Consider the following 21,308-nt stretch of genomic DNA (forward strand, 5'->3'; position numbering starts at 1 on the left):
TCTTTAGTCCTCAGTCAACATTTCTTAATGTTTCATCATCCTGGCTACCTGTTCATTTACTATGTAATCTGGACAAATCACATTAGTGATTCTAATCAAGAAAAACACAAGTTTACAGTAGGATAATACTGTATATGTACTGTGTAATAATATCTAATCACTTCATCGATTTAATCATCTGTATTTGCAGTAATCTTTTTCACACTTAAAATCATGCTGAAGTTTTTAAATAATATATTCTGTTAATTTCCAATATTTTTACTAACATGTTTAAACATTCCAAAACTTTCATCTGTCCATTCTACTTTCATCTGATCAGAGTATGTACTGTAAGCATGAGTATTTGTTCTAATAATAATGCATCAGTGACTGGAGGACTGTAGACATTTTAAGAACATACAGTTTGTCAGAGTGTTAATGAATTAATGACTACATACAGTTTATATACCTGCCACTCCAAACCATTTAATAAGTAGCTACTAATGAAGTCTTTGGGATAAGAAAAATTGAAATATACAGTACATACACTGTTTATTCATTCTAACCCAAAGTTTAATCAGATTTTATTTATATAGCGTTTTAACAATGGTCAGCAGGCAGCAGATGGTCTTTACAGAATCAAAAGAAAATTTGGGAAATGATTATGAAATGTGTGAGAAACTATAAATCAAAATGATCAGATTGTGATCTTTGCAGAAAACCTACACTATGTGAGTTTCTGCATTTTTTCCCCCTTAAATTCGACCTTATTTTAGTGACATATGTATTTAGAAATTACTTTCTTGTTCAGAAAAACCAAATTTTGGTCACAATCTACTATATATTACGATAAATCTTTTTCATGTTAAATGTTTTTCTGTGAAAAAAATTGAACGCAAATTTGGTTGAGTTCAAGAAACATGGGAGTCCATGTTGGTTTTACACTTTTTTTTCTAACTGACTTGTATGCATTAAATTGTATTATTGTAAATGTATTATGTTTTCTTGATATCTTTAGCAGATGATAAACACTTAATATTGTTCAAATAGATATTCAAATCTTTTTGTGGTTTTGACCAATGCAGGGAATAGTTTAAAGACATCATCTTTTAACCTAGTGTAGTCATTTGTACCTGCAAGTTGAGATAAGAATTAATAATTTTTTATTAAACGTGTGAAGTCAACATCCCAACCCAACCACATGGAATAAAACAAACCCATATTACACCCAAATCATCACATTTTCATCCCAGGTATTTTATAAGTTTTTTGCTGTTTAAAAATAGTAAAATGTTCATTAAATTCACAGATTGTACTACTGTGCAGTGTTTTATGTTATTTGGCTTGTCTGGCAGGGAAGAAAAAATGTGATTAAATTGATTAAAACTTTATATTGATTAAAGCTCACAGTTTTAGTTTACTAACAGTAGTCTCGTTTTGTTTCATTAGTTATTGGGGGGCAAAGTACACTCTTAAAGTTTCTTTTTTTATTTATTAGACTTAAATAATAATTTTATAGTCTCAAATTTGTGTTTTCTGAGCTATTAAAATTACTGTCTCTTGAACCCGTCTGACTATTTTCCTGTGACCTCCCATGAACAGGCTGTTTTCACTTACAGTACTGCAGTTTACTGGATTTGTTTTTGCATCACTTAACTTAGAGCCTATTGTGAAATCTCAAGAGAATCCCAGGAGATCAGTAATTCTTAAAATACTCAAACCAGACCAATTGGCACCTTAGTCAAAGTCATAGAGATCATGTGTTGCCTCTATTCTTATGTTTTATCTTAACATGAACTGAAGCTCTTAACCTGTATCTGCATGATTTTATGCAGTGTTTATGCAGCTACATGATTGTCTGAATAATTATATGAATGAGAAGGTATACAGATTGTCCTATTAAAGTGGCCCTTGAGTGATTACGTGTAAAAAGCTTTGCAGGTGTGAAAAATTCAATTCCAGGGCAAGACTCGGTCATTGTATTTAGTTCCTGTTTTTCTAGTTTCTTGCTTGCACAGTTACCTCTTTTTTTCTAGCTTATTATTTTCTAGTTCATTGTGTTCTTTTTTTAAGAAACCCTAAAATTCTTGTGTAAAAATGATTGCGCGTTCCAAAAAAAGAAATACTCAGTTAAAACTTCACAGACACGTTCTGACTTCAATTTATATTTTCATATTATGTTTTTGATACTTGATACAAAGTTTATTGTATGCCCTATTTTGAACTTTACCATCACAAAAGAACTGCAAACATATTGTGGTTCCTAACCAATTTTAAAAGGACTTTAAGACTTTTGCCAATGACCATTTCGTCATTATATGCAGTACATATATGAAATCATCAGCATGGAAGAAAACCAAAGAGATGTGAGCACAAAGAAAAATTTAAACAGAAGTAAATGATTAAATATTTCATTAAGCCTCACCATGTCAATAATAATAATATTAATAACAATAATAGTAATAATAATAATAGTAATAACCAATAATAATAATAATAATAATAATAATAATAATAATAATAATAAGTATTATTATTATTTTTATTATTAGAGAAGATAACTTTGTATTTAAATGCATTGTTTATCTTGAGGACTAAAACTGTTATGGATAAAATTATGAATTAACCCAATTAAAATTATTAAAATGAAAAAAAGTCAGTTCATTTAAATGGGAACTTAAGTTTAAAGAAAAGATGCCAAAACGTCAGAAATAGCACAACTTTTTTATTTTTTTATTTTTTTAGATTTATGAAAACTCATGAGTAGACTATATTGTAGTTGAACAAACTTTTCTGTGTCAGATGACATGTAATGTACTGGGATTATTCTGAATTTTAGAGTATATAAAAGAGTAATAGTGAGAAACAGACAACTCAGTGAAATTCAATGGTATTTATATAGCGTTTTTGGCAATGGTCTTTTATTGCAAAACATATTTAAAGAATACAAAATTAAAAAAAGGAAATAAAATGCAATGAAATATGTTTTAATTAAAACTATATGTTTGTCCATGATAAGCAAGACAGGGAGACAGTGGTAAGGAAACTCTCCCTGAGTTGACAATAGGAAGTAGCTATGGGACTCAACAGTAAACCCATTCTCATTTGGGTGACATCATATACTGTAGCAGATATTGATTTGCAGTCATACTGTGTGTTAGGAGCCTGAAAGTTTAGTATAACAGTAAAGGTGTTTAAGTTAATACGGAATCCACTTTTGTTTGTTTTTGGGAATTTCAGTCCTAAACTATTAAGCGACTATAGTGTCAAGCCATCAGAAAAAACTGCCTGGATCAGCTGAGTCCAAGAACATGTTCATGGTCAAGTGGAACCGTCCACAGTGGTACCGTTGTGTGAGACCACTTAGTGCTTTATATAGGTCAATAGTAGTATTTTAAACTCAATGTGTAATTTCACTGGGTGCCAATGTAATGTGAATAAGATGGGTTGATGTGCTCATATCTTCTGGTTATGGCAAGGGCTGCTGCATTCTGGACTGACTGGAACTTGTTATGTGCCTAGTGGAACACCCAGAAAGTAAGGTGAACGAGTTTTTCTGCAACCCAATTGCAAAACAAAGAAATGTTTCCCATGTAACATGTTTCACAGGATATTGATAAATCCTTACAAGAAACTGTAGGATGTTTTGAAATTCTGTGAAAAAAAAGTACAACTTTCCTAAATAGGTTTTGTCTCTTCAGAGTTCACACTTTAACTGCATCCGGAGGGATTCTGAAAAAAATACGTTGATTTGTACCTGATACCTTAGGGCCATGGTTTTCTTTCGGGTCATCCAAGAAGTCAGTAAAGACTGGCAGGGACCTGTGGTTTGTTTAGTGTATTATTATTTGTTAGAAAAAGAGGCAACCCCACATTTGGGTGGGAAAAAAAAACAAAAAAAACAAAAGTGTGTATGGATAAAATTATGAATAAACCAAATTCAAATTCAAATTACATTTCAATTGTGTATGACTGAAAAAAAAAAATCTCCACACCAAGGTCTGAGACATTCTACAAAATAAATTAAACTAAATAAAACCTGCTAAGTCAGTTCATTTAAATGGGAACTCATTGCGTAAACTCAGAGGAAAAGGCGTCAAAACGTCTTTTGAAATGGCACAGCTTGAGTTTTTTTTAATGTATGAAAACTCATGAGTGGACTAGTTCAACCAACTTCTCTATGTCATGTGATAAAGTATGTAATGCACTGGGTTTAGACTGGAGTGGGTACATGGTTACTAGGCTAGGTTACTTCAGCATTCACATGAGAGGACGAAGTCACTACACATACGTGTGTGTGTGTGTGTGAAACTGAGAGCGAGTGTTCAGGGTGATGTGGAGAGGAGAATAGCTCAGTGTACAGGTGTGTGTGTGTGTGTGGTTATATAGGATTAGTTTAGCGGAGAGGTCGTGTTATTTTGACTCCGAGCTCTTCTCACACACTGACTGATGGATGTGCTAGTCTTGCTCTGCTCAGTGTTGCCAACTCGTCAGTAAGGAAAGTAGCTATTGGCTGTCGTAGAAGTCGCTAGAAGTCGCTAGATGACGTCATCACGTAATTTGCATAATGCAAATCTGTCATATGGCTTTCAAAAAGATACGTGACACTTATTTGAAGCTTGAAATATGGTAAGAATGTGTATTTGTATCTGACAAACCCATTTGTAACATTTCGACTTTTATCTCATAACATTGAGTTTATTCTTGTAGATTTACATTTTTTTTTAACGTGGCACTAAAGCTCCATCGTACCGTCGTAGTTTTTATACATAATATATATTACTATATATATCACCATTTTTTTCATATTTAGCAGATGTTTTTATCCAAAGGGACTTATAAATGAGGACATTTAAAGGAATTAAAATCAACAAAAGAGCAAAGACATGCAAATGCTATGCCATGTCTCAGTTAGCTTATACACAGTGCATTTAGCAAATGCTGATGATAGAATAGAAAAAGAATAATACATGCTTATGGTAGGCCTCTGTTTTTATTTTTTTTATATATATAATAGCCTAAATAAAAAAACAGGAAAGCTAGTGTTATTAGTTTAGTTTTTTTAATGTCACAATTCCTACCCTCCTCCTTTACCCGGGCTTGGGACCGGCAAAAGTGACCCAAATGAGACACTTTGGCGGAGTTTTTTTTTTGTTGTTGTTTGTTTGTTTTTCTGTTGTTGTTTTTTTTTTTTTTGCTTGTTTTTTTTTTTATCTTTATAATCTTATAATCCACTTAGAACCTTAAAACATGAACAGTTTAACCATAACATTGTAACATTTTAAATTTTTTTGTTTTTTCCAGACCCCCCTCAACACTAACACTAGTTAACACTAGTTAACACTAGCGGTGGGCTCCTGCGAGAGGACAGCCCTGTCTGTGAGTGCTTTGGGACGGGGGCGGGGCCGGCGGCGGCAGCTGCTGTGGCAAGTTGAGAAGAGTCAGTACAGACACATCAGAGTCTACAAAAGTCTCCAGTAACACAAGAAAAAGTCGCCAGATTTGTCGCTAGTCGCTTTTAAAAAAAAATGTCGCTAGAGGGATTTGAAAAGTCGCTAAGTTGGCAACACTGGCTCTGCTTTCTCTCTTTACACTGCTGCGTCTGCGCGGTGCCAGTAGTGCGCATGTCCGCGCAACTCACCGCGACTGAAGGTAAGACAATGATGTTTAACAGCTGTAGCTAATTGTTTGTAGCTTAAACTGTTCCGATTCTAATAGATTCGTTTCATGTTTGATTTAAGCCCTATACGGCGCCTCATACAAATCTATTTATTACTATAAATTATAGGAACAAGTGCTATACATTATGCAGCTAATTAACATCTATCTAGATATACAGTATACAACTAATTTATATATATATATATATATATACATATATATATATATATAACTTACTTAAAAAAAAAATTAAATATAGGGTGACATCAGGTAAATTGGGCCACTTTTTGGTAAATCAAAAAAGCACTTAGTGAGACTGATTTGTTTTTTTTATTTTTAATATGGTTTGTTTTCAACATGGATATGCTAAATTAATTGAATAAATTATTATTGGTTAGGCACTATAAATTTTAAAACATCAGTTGTTGCACATTTTTTAGCTGAGCAGTGTTCAGGTAAAGTGGGCCATTTAAAAAGTAATTTCTGATAAAACAAATCAATTAACTTTAATTTGAACTCATTTTAACAAACATAACACATTCAAGTGTTGATCTAATAATTCATGAACTACAACACAGACTAAAAAACAACTACAATTAATTCATCAATGAAACATTTTGACAGAATTTTTAAAGACACAGTCTTGTGGGCAAATGAAACCATCCTCATCAAAGATACCATTCTCTTCAGCACAGCTTTCATGAAACCAGGCAGAACATGGATTGCGTTTTACCCATTCCTCAGTAGCCTTAGGGTCAGTTGGGTCACCATAATGGGTTTTGCAGTCTTTGCAAGTTGATTTGCTTTTTTCGCCCTGCTCCCCCACCCCCCCCCCCCCCCCCTTTTTGGTTGCTTGCTGCCCGGGTACTTTCTGGCTTGCTTGGATGATTTTTTTGTTTTAATATATTCAATGTGTTGCTCACTTGTGAGGTTATATGATGGTGGCTTAGCTCTCTTTCTGATGGCCCTCTCCCTTCGCGGCACTGAGATCAAGTCAGAGGATAAAAGTACAGTGGTTCCCACAGGTTGCAGGGGTGTCAGCAGAGGACTGAGGTCTGGCTGGCGGATGAGAGTGCTGATGTCCAGAAAGCAGGGCTGATTGCGGGCGGGCAGAGTGGGTCAAGGTCAGCAGGGGCGACCGTGGTCCAGTGGGCGGGGGTGGGAGAGACTGTGGTCATAACCCTTTGGTCGGTATGTGAGTGTGTGGGTGCGTGTGTGTGTGTGTGTGTGTGTGCACGTCTCTCTCTCTCTCTCTCTCTCTCTCTCTCTCTCACACACACACACACACACTCACACACACACACACACACACACACTCACACAAAAAAACACTCAAACACATATGTATGTGTGTTTGTGAGTGACGTAGATGATGGCCCATTTTAGCTGAAACATGTGGCCCATTTTACCCCAGTGGGTTAAGGTACATTGGGCCACCAAGAAAAACATAAATTTTTTAAAACATATGTTTATATACCAAACTAACAGCATTATTTTTGATTTATGCCATCAAGAGATATATTATACATAATATTTTTATGTCCATGTTTGTTTGTTTTTATAGAGTTATCATCCTTATAATAGTTTAGTTAGATTTGGTATGCCAGGCTACTTGCTACCATGCAGCTTTTTGGTGCAGTCTTGATTTGAACTATTGCCCCGTCCACCATAGCAACCATAAACCAATCAAAACACCTGTTACTTGTCAAGCACAGTTATGAGAACAGTTTGAAATGCTTTGCAGTGATTGGCTCTAAATTCCAGAGGCGCTGGGCCCCCCAGACCTTAAATGGCCCATTTTACCTGATATCCCCCTACTGTTAAACTATGGTTACATTTTTTGCTCCTCTCTGCGTATATATTTATTAATTTATATAAAACTATATATATATATATATATATATATATATATATATATATATATATATATATATATATATGTATGTGTGTGTGTGTGTGTGTATTTATATTATTTATGTTTATAGGCATATATATATAGGCCAGAACACACACAAAGCAAAACATTATGTAAAAAAGCTATTTTCAGATTTTTTTTTTTAAAGCTTCTGGGTTTTGCATGCATAAAAAAGAAGCAGGTGCGATATGTCCTCAGAAGTAAAACTAAGCAGGTAATTTCGGTATAAAACTGCTGACATAAAAAAGACTATATATGCTATAAAAAGACTGACATCTTTGCTCTACAGCAGTTATTCGCATGTGCCAAGACTTTTGGACAGTACTGTGTGTGTGTGTGTGTAAAACCTAACACCATATGTGAAGAAAGCATATGTTCATATTTAACAATAACACCTTAAATCAACATATTGCAGAGGACATTTTAAACTCTTCTTCCGAGACAAGTCTGGAGTGGATATCTGACCCCCCCAAAGCGGTACGTTCCTCGTTTCAATCCTTGTACTGAATCTTACTGTCATTCATGAAACATTTTATTTATTTACATTACAATACATTTATTTTTAAATTGTTAATTTTATATGTTGCTAATCATTCATTTCAGTGGGAAAAAATTCAGCTGAAGCTGGGACTGGCTTCAGTCCATCCTGTCTACCAAGGCTGTAATCCAAAATATCAAAACCAATCAAAAACATTGTGGACTAAATGGATTGCGAAGAAAGACGCCAACAAGCTTCGGCTGGACCTGCTTTTTGCTCAGAATGACCAATCACCTGTCACTATTCTGTTACTTGAGTCTGATGAACCAGTGAAACATCCTCTCAATGGAAGAATGCAACAACAGGTTGTTGCTCCACAGGCATTTACTCAGCCTAATAAACCTCAGGATTTGGAGACACACCTACATCATGCACAGGGTCTAGATTTGGGAAAAGTCACAAGAAATGGATTTCACTTAGGGTTCTTCTACAATGGATCATGCATGTTAATTTCCTCTGTACGGGTCTTCTACCTGAAATGTCCAGAGCTTACAGTTAACCAGACTATTTTTGGAGAGGCATCAGAAGGGTCAAGCTGGATCAGTGGCCGCTGTGTGGATGGAGCTAAAGCAATATCGACTCCACAGATTGAGTGCGAGTCGAATGGACAGTGGGGTGTAATGAAAGGATTGTGCATCTGTGGAGCTGGTTATCAAAGAGAAGGGAGCATGTGTAAAGGTCAGAGGATGCTTTTCATTTTTATTTCTTGAATAGTTACACCCATGAAAGCATTACATGTGATAATGAGACATACTGCATACAGTACACCAAAATCAGATAAATCATTTTATTTCAGCTTTATTTATTTGTTTATTTATTTATTGCATCACACTACTGAATCTGGTGTGCTAGTTTTCAAAGTTGCTCAACAACATACAGTAACCGGTTCCTACTTATTCAGGCCAGTTTAACTAGCACACATATGACTAGTATGACTAATAATTAGAACTGGTAAATGTTAGTACTGTAAGCCTTTAACAGTAAATCAGATTTCTTCTGTTCCAAGAAGAATCCAATTGTGACATCTTTAAATTCAGTCATATTCCATAGCATTATACATGACAAATGATCTCACTAATCCTGGTTATAGTTTACAAGTTTACTTTACAATAACTAGCGCATTCAGAATGAAACCTGTCACCCACAATCTGTTAGTCAGAAAAATATCATTAAAAATATATATATATTCTTGAAAATCAGATTCACAGGAACTTTGCACAACCCTTATTTGTTCCTCTATTTTACTCTTACATGACCTCATGTGCTCGCTCTCTTCAACGGAAATCTCCTAGCTGTTTGGTACACATGAGCAATGTAATCCCATTATGATGAATATGAAATATATATATATATATATATATATATATATATATATATATATATATATATATATATATATATAAATAATTAATAGAAGAAAGAGGTAACATGATCTACTAGATGAGTCCACACTGTGCAAAGCAACGCACCGCAGTCAAATAAATTTGGTGTTGAAGACTCTGAAAACAAAAGCACTTTTAAGACAATTCCACAATAGACTGAGAACCTACAGTAGTAGAACCTAGAAGGCTTGGTGATCACTGTTGAGATGAATTACAGGACTGAAAAAAACTTGAACTGCAAGATTTGCATTAGTGTGTTGACAATTTGATAAAAGAGAACTCATTGCTCTTTGAAAAACTATTATCTAGAGAGAGAGATACCATCATGACTCCTCGCAGGAAGGGGAAAGGAGAATGTTTTTTTTTATTCTAGTAATGCTCCAAAACATGTTATCAACCAAAGTGTTTTTTCTTTTAATATTTGTGGTATGCGATGCTCTAGAGCTACTATTGGTGAAGGTGTAATAACGTAACAGATACACATAGAAACCCAACCGGGGTGTCCATCTACTAAATCTAGAAGTTTTCTGACGTTTGATGATTTCCCTTTAAAACACATCTACTGTACAAACCCTAGAACACAGTATTTAACAGTGAGGGGAAAATGATTAAAACTGTCTTGTTATTGGTGTTCAGTATGAATGGCAATTAATAAAACACTTTTCATCTCATTTATTTTGTACACAGCTTGTGGTATGGGGAGCTACAAGCCTTCCAGTGATAGTGGAGAATGCCAGCTTTGCCCATTCAATAGCAGAACATCCTCGGAAGGGGCTTCACAGTGTGATTGTGACGAGGGATATGCCCGACTGGAGAATGACCCACCGCAACTAGGCTGTACAAGTGTGTAACATATCTTTAACTTCTTTATTTATGTCACAGCAGTAATACATATACATTCATTCTCTTATATTCGTACATTTCTATTCATAGGAATGTACAGTATAGGCATATAAATTTAATGTAACTATTGTTGTGGAAAATTTAAATCATTAAAAATGGCTAACAAGTTTTAATGCATGCAAAAAGAAAAACAAATACTCAAGTATGTCACATAGGAATATACTGTATAGTGACATCTCTACCCAGGGTGAACTTTGGTTCTTCATGTACATGTGACTTAGAGACAAGATTCAGTCAATGATTCATAGCGGCTGTTTACTTCCCTCACAATGGTTTCAACGCTCCTAATTAAGGATGCCATGTTCATGCATCCTTAATTGTTTCGCAATTTCATTCATCTTTTCTTACACCTTAGAGATTGACCTATGGTCATCATTGATCATATGGTCAACATTGATAAAAATTGATCCCCTACTATAGCACACAGATGAATTTAAATTGATTACAAAGGCTAGCATTAAGGAGAATCTCTTATGTATGTAAAGACTACCTCTGCTGTGAGTAGCCCACAAATTGAATATTTATTATAACAAAAAGTTAAAGGTTAAAATGAACCTGAGCACTGGGCCAAACGACGTTCACCCCGAAGTGCATTTCCAGGACACCAGTAGAAAATGGCTGTTTTTCTCTGACAACTAGACAATACATGTATATTGCAAATAAAGAATTGTATTTGCAGATGAAAATGACAGCTGGTGAGATGTAAGTTTAGTTCTCAAAGACATGAATTGACCATCAACAATTACATACGGATTGATATACAGATTATACAAATTACAACACAGGCCCTTTTCAGGTCATTTAAACCAGTTCTGTCCTTGCACTCCAGACGACCGTTGGAGACCTCAGAAAAACTTGGTAACGCCCCAGCGACCTAGGAGGTTTCTAGCTTTTCCATCCCACGCCTTTATGATTACCAAACAGTGTTTCTGATAATGCCAGAAAGTATTCTTCCCTTGAGAATGTCTTGTACAAACAGTTTTGGAAATTTAGGTCTTTTTCTGTTTTCTGACAATTAGCAGCCTGTGTCACAACATATTCTGGTCCTGATGGAATGAGGCTAGAAGGAGCAGCAGTCTAAGTGAGATGCTCCCATGTCAGCAACTAGTAAAACTACATTACATTTCAAATTAAAATTTTGATACCCTGTAATAATATCTAACAAAATATCTAGCTTAAGGCACAGAGTAAGGAAATATGGTCTGGGTAGCCGTACTCACCCTGTCCAATCACTTAGCTTTTCCATTTTCAGCTTTATTTTCAGTTTGTAGATGCTTTTTGTTGACAATTTTTGGCAAAATGTTTTTGGCAGAATTTCCATCTCTCAGTTAGACTCTTATCTTTTCCTCGTCCTTCCTCTGTAGTTTCCTCTCTGGTGCCAGGGCCCCACCTCTTTGAAGTAGCCGTCTCTCCATTGCCGAAGGCACTTCCTCCAAATGAAATTTATTCTTTTTGGTCAAAATTGGCCAGCAGATGCTGAGGAAACTGCTTACGTGTCTTTACAGCTCTGCCAGGCTTCTTTAATCAATCCAATCTATTCTTTCTTTATAGTAGTCCACTCACCCTTGCAAAGGCTTTTCACAAAATGGTGCTATGTCACTAAATTAGACCAACCCGATTTGTTCCTTAATCGTTGGTCTTCAATGGCCATTTTTTAAAAATATCCTGTCACCCTGATTGTCCCCACCAAACCCACTGGCCTCACAAACATCCAAGCCTGTGGGGTAAGCCTGGAGGGGCAGAGGACTTTTTCAGAAGTGCCAGACACTCCCTTGCACAGTTTTAGTGATTCTATCAGCGAAGAAGATAAGAGATATCAGGATCTGTGGTACGGCACCAAAAAAATGTAATGACACACTTGGATAGAGAGCACTCAGGCTAACATAGGTTTTAATCACTTGTGTGCCGGTCTGTACTAAAATGAAATACATATATGTTGGCAGATCATGTTCACGTACCTTAGAGCTGAGAATTTAACCGATCATTCATTACTGGTGTTTATTTCGCTTGTAGCCATAAGGAAAGATAAAACATAATTCTGGCCTTGAAACATGCCGATCTTCTCATGGTTGAACGTGTCAATAAAAAAAGCAGTGGTTTCACCATTCACAGCAGACACAGACATACAGAACAGAACTTTAGGCTAAACTAAATTTACATACAGATACAAAAATATAAATAATATATTAAGATAAATCATGCTTAAAATTTCTCCGAGATGTATAACACACAATCTTTCCTTACTTATTATTTATTTTCAGAATCTCCATCTGCACCACTCAACTTAACCATCCATGAATTGAGTAACACTGCCCTGATTGTGAACTGGGAAATGCCTGCAGACCTGGGTGGAAGAAAGGAAGTGATGTACGATGTGGAGTGTAGACAAAAAGCAGGAGTACCTCATACTCCCTGGGTTCCATGCAACAGTACCATATTAATAAGTCCACAGTCCACGGGACTAACAGAGACAGTCGTCAACATTACTAGGCTACAACCACATGTGAGCTACCAGATATCTGTCAGAGCATACAATGGGATATCTCAGACACTGGGCACATCTGGATCTGCACAGTCCATTTCTATATGTAAGTGATGATCTGGGCAATAATGACTGATTCATTTATTAGTTTGGATGATGGCAAAATATGACATGATAATCATATGAAAGATTAATATGGTTTTCTTGGTATATGGTGTGCCTGACAGTGAAGACTCAAGTAGTGGTTACTGTTCCTCCTGTTCCTACACCAAGCCCTGCTGTTCAGACACAGCTTGAAATTCCAGTCATTGCCGGTGTGCTGTGTGGAATACTGCTCCTCCTGGCTCTGCCAGCAGCTGTCCTTTGCTTTACAGGCAAAGGTTATAGTAAATTCAGGTAAAGAAACTACAGTAGTATTTTCTTCTTATTATTATTATTTAAACACATTCATTAAAATGAATGTAAAAATGTAAAATGTTGTAATTAAGTACATGATCATTGTATTTACTTATATTTTGATTTGTAATCATTATTAGGTTTGGAGAAGATCATGAAGTGGAGCTCGTTCCTTTACAGGACATTGGCACGGCGTACAGACGCACTGAAGAGCCATCAGCTACATCTTCTCAACAAATGACCAGTAAGACCTAATTAGACTTTATCTCAAAATGATTGCAGTGACTATTGGTGGAAGTGCTAATATATGACTGGAGCACGTTCTATTGTTCACATTTCATTTCCACAGTGTCAGTGAATGTGAATATGATTGTACAGTAAGATATTTAATCATATACATTTGAGTTATACCGCACATCTGTCTCTGCCACTGTGTCCTTTAGGTTCTGTTCAGGTTTTGGACAGCGTGAGTGAAAGACTGCTATCTGGTATTAAAGACGTGTTTGTAGACCGTAGCCGAGTCACACTGGGCAAAGAGCTTGGAAAAGGTAAACATACAGTATCTCCCACATATCTCCAGGAACAAAAGTCCAATCAAAATGAACTAGAGGTCTGTACTAAAATGAAATACATATATGTTGGCAGATCATGTTCACGTACCTTAGAGCTGAGAATTTAACCGATCATTCATTACTGGTGTTTATTTCGCTTGTAGCCATAAGGAAAGATAAAACATAATTCTGGCCTTGAAACATGCCGATCTTCTCAAAATGAACTAGTCTTTAGTTGATTCTCTGTACTGGATGGTTTTTTGATATGCATAGTTTATTAAGTCATTTTAGTGCTTGCTTACATTGTGTATTTAATACATGAAATCTTAGTAGGATTGGCATTTCATCTCTTTTAGGAGAATTTGGGGCAGTCTATGAGGGCATCTTCTTAACAGAAGATGATCAGAACATTCAAGTAGCAGTGAAGACCATGAGAGGCAAGTATACGATTAGAACAGCTTCTTATACAGTTACAACATTTACACCAATCATTTTTAATTAGCTAGTGTTAGCTAGTAAGCAATTTTTACGTAATTGATGCACCTTAACTGTAACCTTTTCCCCTACTCATTGTAATTCTTGTTTGCTGCTTACGTGTTGTGTATTATGTGACCTTGTATGCTATTGCATTAAAATTTCACTTTATCGGAATTAAGAGACCCAAACCTGTTCCAGCATGCCACTGCCTCTGTGCACAAAGCAAAGTCCATTAAGACATAGTTTGTCAAGGCTGGAGTGGAAGAATTTGAGTTGCCTGTCTAGAGCCCTGACCTCAACCCTGATAAACTGGAATGCTGAATTCACTCAACATCAATCCCTGACCTCACTAATGTTCCTGTGGCTGAATGAGGAAATCCCCAAAGAAACGCTCTACACTTTCCAAGCATTCCTAGAAGAACAAAGGCTGTTACAATGTAATCAGATGTTTGGTTAAATCAAACATTTCAATGTTATTTAAGAATATGTTCTTTTTCATTCTTATTATAGTTGGAATTTACAGCCAGGATGATCTCCAGTCATTTCTTAAGGAGGCTGAAATTATGCAGCACTTTGACCATGATAACATAGTAAAACTTCTAGGTAAAGTAAAGTCTCTACTGTAAATCTTTCAGAAAAGTCAAGTTTTGTCTTCATCAAGATGAAGCTCCTAATATGGATTAAACTGTATGCTTATACTTGGTGTTGTCTATTTATATGTGTATATTTCATATAAGTCTTTTGCTGGAACTGTGTGAGTATAAAAAAAAAAACACTATTGTTGTTCACTTATCTTTGGAATTGAAATTTCTCACACATTCTGACTCATTCAGTTAATGTGCTATTCTGATAATAGGACCCAACCCAAACATAGCCCTTGGTATATAATATTTAAGGGTGTTTCATACTTTAAATTACACAACTTATAAATGCATTTTGGTGCTGTGTGCTGACACTCAAGGGAAAGATAATGTTTAGCCAGTTTCATGGTGGATGGGGCACATACAGTACAGTATTTTGCCATGATAATGCTGTTGCAGAGAAAAAAAAAACTGAAATAATTTGTTGGAGTACCTTTGTGACCAGGACAGTTTACTGCAAAATTGTAAGTTTTATTAAGTTAAAAGGTATGTGGGCATAGCTAGGATACAGAATGCCAGAATACAAAATCCACTTATGCACTAATACTATTACTGGGTAGGGCTTTCCTTTGCTCTCAATGGTGCAAGTGTGTCTTTAAGTTGCTGTGCTCTTTCTGACACATCTGGTCAGCGACCTCACCTAGCTGCTTTTACTTTTTTGTCTTCTCTCTTTATCCTCGCTAATCATGATATTAATAATCTCTTTAATGAATATCATAATTAATACAATGCCCTGCTATGGATTGGCACCCATTCATGGTGTACTCTGCCTTGTGCCAAGGCTCCAGGCCCCCTGTGACCCTGTATACAGCATAAAGCAGTATAGATGATGAGTGAGAGTGAGTTAGTCATTTATACTGTACTCACATTTAAAACTGTGTACATTTATTCTTAAATAATTAATGGCACAAATAGTTTTATATTAAAATAAAAAAGGTGTTATTGAAGATATTCAGAAACAAGGTGCCGTTATATTTTTCCCAAGTATACACAATGCACACATTTTACTGCTGCAAACCCCACTTACTGGCAGATAAAGCTTCTAATTAGTATTCCCCTGAAAAATAATATGAGAAAGTTTGTCCTGTTGAGTGTCTGCCTGCAGTGTCACAGCAACTCCGTTAGGCAGGGCGCATCACAAAAAGATTTAAAGTCCTTGTGTGATGTGAACTGACTGACAGCAGCCAGATAACTTTATTAATAGGTAGGACATCATGAAAATAAATAGGAAAATTAAATTTTAAAGGGCCTTGTGCATTTTGGACAAAAAGGACAGGTGCATAAGCACCGTTAGCCCCGTCCCCTGGACGCCTACTGCTTAACCATAGCTCTTTACAGAAAGTTGAAAATAAAAGTGACTAAAGCTATAGGGAAACAGATTACAGTGGGTACAAGTAAGTGATGAAAGCTGAAGTTGATTTGTACAATCTTGTGCCATGTCTGTCCACCAGGTGTCACACTGGAGACAGTGCAGGACTCTTCCATCCCTGTTCCACTTGTCATCCTGCCATACTTAAAGCATGGAGATCTGAGACGGTTTCTTATAGCCACTCGCTATGGTGACATTCCAATGGTGAATATCAAAGACACGCGCATAAACAAGTAGAAATGTCCAGATGTTTATATATATATATATATATATAGAGCCCATTACTTGCAGTCTGATAAAGTACAGTACATCTTCTCTAAATGTATATTTACAGAAGGGTTTTGTCTGCAACTTTGTGAGATTGTTATTGTTATTATTACTGATAATAATGTTCATATTAATGACAATATGTTCATAGTAGGTGTATTTTCTTTTGTCCGTAATGTGTTTTGTCCTGTTAATCATAATTTTCTTATGTTTTTTTTTCTGAACAAAAAAAAAAGCATTTTTGTTCATTTAGATTTGGAATTGAAAGTTGACACCTGAGTGTTTTCAACTTGTTTTTTTGCACCCAACCCACTCATAGCTTAACATTTAATGGTGCTCGTTACCATAGCGACAATCAGCTTTAGACTTAAACTTTTACACGACTAACCATGCATTGTTCTTTCATCTTGTGACACTCAAAGAAAATATTTATCCAGTCTTAAAGCAAATGCACACACACACTTTACATTCCTTATGGTTTCTGTGACTGATTACTTTATTCCAGTTTGTGCCACATCAGAGTCTGCTACGCTTTATGATTGACATTGCATCCGGGATGGACTATCTCAGCTCTAAGGGCTTTTTGCATAGAGATTTGGCAGCACGTAACTGCATGTAAGTCCATGGTGACATTTCCGAACATTTTATATCACAATAAACCAGTGCATTTAAATATTTCTCTCCCACTCATCGCCCACGCATCCAGGTTGGGAGATGATCTGCGTGTACGTGTGGCTGACTTCGGCCTATCCAAACAGATCTTCAGCAGTGACTATTACAGACAGAGGGTTGCTATCCGCATGCCAATCAAGTGGATGGCTATTGAGAGCCTTTCTGAATCCATCTACACCAGCAAGAGTGATGTGGTCAGTCATGTAAATTACTGTCAAGATACTTTTTATTTATTTATTTTTAATTTTTTTGAAAACAGTTTATTGAATCTTTCACTGTCTTCAACTGTATTCAGTGGTCCTTTGGAGTGACCATGTGGGAGATTGTGACTAGAGGAAAGACTCCATATCCTGGTATCCCCAACCATGAGCTTTTGGAAATGCTGGAGAGCGGACATCGCCTCAACCAGGGGGACTGTGATAGTAAACTGTGAGTGCTTTGCATTTGTTTTCACACAAATCTAAACAGAGCAAAGATTTTGGTGCACAATTTGAGGACAACCATTTTTATTTACAAGTACTTTACAAACTTAAATAATTCTTTAGAGTGTGTAAAGCTGCTGTGCCACAATGTCAATTGTTAAAAGCGCTATACAAATAAAATTGAATTGAATTTAAAGTACAGATGTAATAACGAGTTGAAAATAAAACTGTCATTTATCATTCCCTACCTTGGTTTTAGGACCTTAAAAAAACTATTTTTCAGTTACTGACAGCTCTAATGTCTCCAAAAACTTCAGGCAGCTGTCTTCATAAACAATCCATGTGTCCTAAGAAACTAAGTATCCAATAGTAATGTTATTTTATATTTAATTTTAAAGGGCCATTTTCAGAAGTGGGTTAAGCATGTACAGTACCATGCTATTTTTTTTAGGAATGCTGTAAACTAAGAATGCTTTCAAAAATTTTAAATGTTTATTATTATTATTATTATTATTATTATTATATTTACAAAATGAAAAGTGAGCGAACGAAAGAAAAATCTCAATCAAATTAATATTTGGTGTGAGTACCGAGCTGCACAATTGTGCAAAAGTCAAAGTCAGGAATTTTATAGGATCAGAGTCAGGTGTATGATTAACCAGTTACACCAAGCAGGTGCTAATGATCAATAATCAGCTGTGTATGAAGCTTTAAACTCAGTAAGGAACAGCCACTACTGCTACTACAGTGAGGTTGTGGATAATGAGGACTGTAGACGCCGTGGTCAGCCAAAGAAACTTAATGCAGCAGATGAAAGACACATCATACTTACTTCCCCTTCGACATTGGAAGATGTCCAGCATTGCCATCAGCAAAGAACTGGCGGGAAACCAGTGTAACCCAAGTGCACCCGTCTAGTGTCTGGAAAAGTCTGGCAACTCAACAATGCACGAAAACATAGAAACCGTTGTGCAAAGAAATGCCAGGTTTGACTGGCGAAGGGTGGTCATCAAATACTGATATCTTTTGGATTTTTCTTTTGTTCATTTACTTTCCATTTTGTTGATTAATAAAAATAAACTATTAACACTTACATTTTTTGAAAGCATTCTTACTTTAGAACACTTTTTCACACCTGCCTAAAACTTTTCCATTATACTGTACATTAAAGAGTTAAAAATGGAATTGTGCACATCAGTATCTTGGTGGGTTTTCCTCCAGGTAGTCCATCTTCCTCCCACAGTCCAGGCACATGCAGGGAAAGCTAATGGGCATTTCCAAATTGCCCATATTGTGTGAGTGAGTGTGTTAGTGTGTGCTTGCTTGTGCCCTCTGATGGGCTGGCACCCAGTCCAAGGTGTACCCTGCCTTAAGCCCAGAGGCCCCTGGGATAGGCTTCAGGCCTCCTAAGTAATATAGAGGTGAATATATAGTATAATTAGTGAGTGAGTATTTTGACCCCAGATGCAATTGTAAACTTGGGCACATGGTTATGACTCTTATACAGTATGTGGGTTTTCCCACAAATTTACTAGAAAATGACTGCATGTTGTAGCATTACATTTTCCTTTACTGCAAGAAAGGAGTTCCCAAAACAAGTTCCAACCCTGTTCCAGCCAATCCTTACGCACAAATTGCGGTTTAAAAAGACATGGTTGTCGAAGTTGGTTTGGAAACACTCAAGTGTCCTCCACAGAGACTTGACCTCAACTCAGCTGAGCTCAAACTAGGGGATGAACTGGGACACTGACTACGCTCTGGGTCTTCTGGCTCCAACATCAGTTTCTGGTGGCACTGATGCTCTTGTGGCTGAATGGGCACCAAAGCTAAGCAACACTAGAGCAGGAAGTAGCTTTTAGAATGGGATCTTCAGCGAGCATGTACATTTGGCCATACTGTATAATGGTTAAACAGTTGGATGGCAAGTGCTGTTCTTTAAAAGGGGTTGTCTTTGATTCCATTACATATTAGGAAGACAAAGATCTGGGTAATATTCATTAAGAGTTAGAATCGAAAGGGGTACCTCGAAAACAATATGAACACATAAATGAAATAACAATAATAGTTTTTTTCTTCCTGAATTGTGAATATGGCATGAGGCACTAAGATCCTTATATGGTAACATAAACAAAACCTGTTTACTTCATCAAAAAAAAAAAAAAAATGTTAAGAATCAGCTTTAAAATTGCTCTAGTAGTGTCTAAACCTCCATGTGTTTTCCTCTTTTTCCTTCCTCTATCACCCTTCCAGCTATGAGGTGATGCTAAGCTGCTGGCACAAAGAGCCCTCTCAGCGGCCTTGTTTTGCGGAGCTGGCGCAGAGTCTCAAAGCTCTACTGTGTGAGCTTCCGCCCTTGGAGCCCAGTAAAGAGAGCTACTACATCAACCAGGGCCTGGAGGCAGCCAACGCCAGCCAGAGCAATGCTGCAGAGCCTGACACCGAGGGAGCTGTAGGAAACATTTACTTACCCTCGCCACTGGCCAAAACAACCTGTGCTAAAGAGAAAGAAGAGGAGAAGGAAGAAGGATATCTGCTCTGTAATGGTGTCGATTTGACAGTTCACGATAAACTGTCGAAATAAATTAGGTACAAAATGTTGTTGTTTCTTTTTGCAGTGTTATGTTTGTACAGTAATGTATACTTTGTTTATGTGTACACAGTGCAAATTCAGAGATATATATTTTTACATTTTTGTAGCTTTTTAATAAAAATATTTTAAAGAGCAGGACAAGTTGATTTTTTTTTTTTTAAGTATAATCTGAGTCTACTTTTAAAAATCGATTATGTAATCAACATTATCCTAAATAACTGATAGTGAACACCAGTGATGACTGTTTTTTTTATTCAGCCAGGCATGAAAAGAAAATCAGTTTCTTACTTGTAGAGTAAAAGATAACACACTAAGTTCCACCGAAATAGTGACCTATTGTTAAATCATCTTGACATCAGGTAGAGCATTATTTTTGAACCAGTACCGGCTGTGAAAAAAATAGTCATGGTTCACTTTAGTATATTATCACAATCTCAAGTCACATGATAGTCCAAATAAATAAATAATTACAACAATATAGTTGCAAGCAACAGGCCCATGCACCCAATATTTACATTTACATTTTAGGCATTTTGGCAGACGCTCTTATCCAGAGCGACTTACTTTTTTTTTTTTATCTCAATATACATCTGAGCAATTGAGGGTTAAGGGCCTTGCTCAAGGGCCCAACAGTGGCAACTTGGTGGTTGTGCGGTTTGAACCTGGGTTCTTCCGAACCGTAGTCCAATGCCTTAACCACTGAGCTACCCCTGGCCCATGTGCACTTAATGTCACTTTCATTGTCACACAAAGTTATTAATCACTTGTCGGCATCAGATCACAAAGGAGGAGTATAGCAAATTCCATTGGGTGCAAACAACCCAAAATAACTGAGTTGATTAAAGCCGGTTATGTAAAGCCCATGACATGCAATGCAAAAGTTGCAATGAGTTCTAAACATGTACCGGGATGTTATCGTGGTGATGTCCTAGTGCTTGGGCCCTAATAATAATAATAATCAAATTGGTTAACATAATCTTTGCCAAAGTCCTTAGCCCCTTAATTCCTACACATGACCCTCTACTCTTAATGATCTGTGCTAGCAGTCACATTTTCAATTTTT

The 21,308-nt window shown here is 36.3% G+C and overlaps 1 protein-coding gene across 1 annotated transcript; it reads left to right on the plus strand.

Moving 5' to 3' along the window:
• The first annotated feature begins 5,350 nt into the window (after positions 1-5,350).
• Positions 5,351-20,374, plus strand: si:ch73-40a2.1 (ephrin type-B receptor 2). The gene is made up of 15 exons (XM_053502035.1): positions 5,351-5,631; positions 7,971-8,032; positions 8,159-8,771; positions 10,163-10,318; positions 12,640-12,966; positions 13,088-13,256; positions 13,397-13,500; positions 13,700-13,804; positions 14,164-14,244; positions 14,795-14,887; positions 16,377-16,498; positions 17,067-17,176; positions 17,268-17,427; positions 17,529-17,662; positions 19,906-20,374. The coding sequence occupies exons 1-15, from the start codon at positions 5,508-5,510 to the stop codon at positions 20,234-20,236; spliced, it is 2,691 nt and encodes an 896-aa protein (XP_053358010.1). The 5' UTR covers positions 5,351-5,507; the 3' UTR covers positions 20,237-20,374.
• Positions 20,375-21,308: the final 934 nt, after the last annotated feature.

This window comes from Clarias gariepinus, chromosome 1 (assembly GCF_024256425.1).
Source record: "Clarias gariepinus isolate MV-2021 ecotype Netherlands chromosome 1, CGAR_prim_01v2, whole genome shotgun sequence".
Classification (NCBI taxonomy): domain Eukaryota; kingdom Metazoa; phylum Chordata; class Actinopteri; order Siluriformes; family Clariidae; genus Clarias; species Clarias gariepinus.

What these genes read in the sequence shown, in the direction of transcription:
- si:ch73-40a2.1 (XM_053502035.1), top strand. Translation starts at nt 5,508, where the DNA reads ATGTCGCTAGAGGGATTTGAAAAGTCGCTAAGTTGGCAACACTGGCTC. An exon ending in TATCTGACCCCCCCAAAGCG is followed by an intron (nt 8,033 to 8,158) that starts GTACGTTCCTCG and finishes CATTCATTTCAG; the next exon opens with TGGGAAAAAATTCAGCTGAA. An exon ending in ACCGCAACTAGGCTGTACAA is followed by an intron (nt 10,319 to 12,639) that starts GTGTGTAACATA and finishes ATTTATTTTCAG; the next exon opens with AATCTCCATCTGCACCACTC.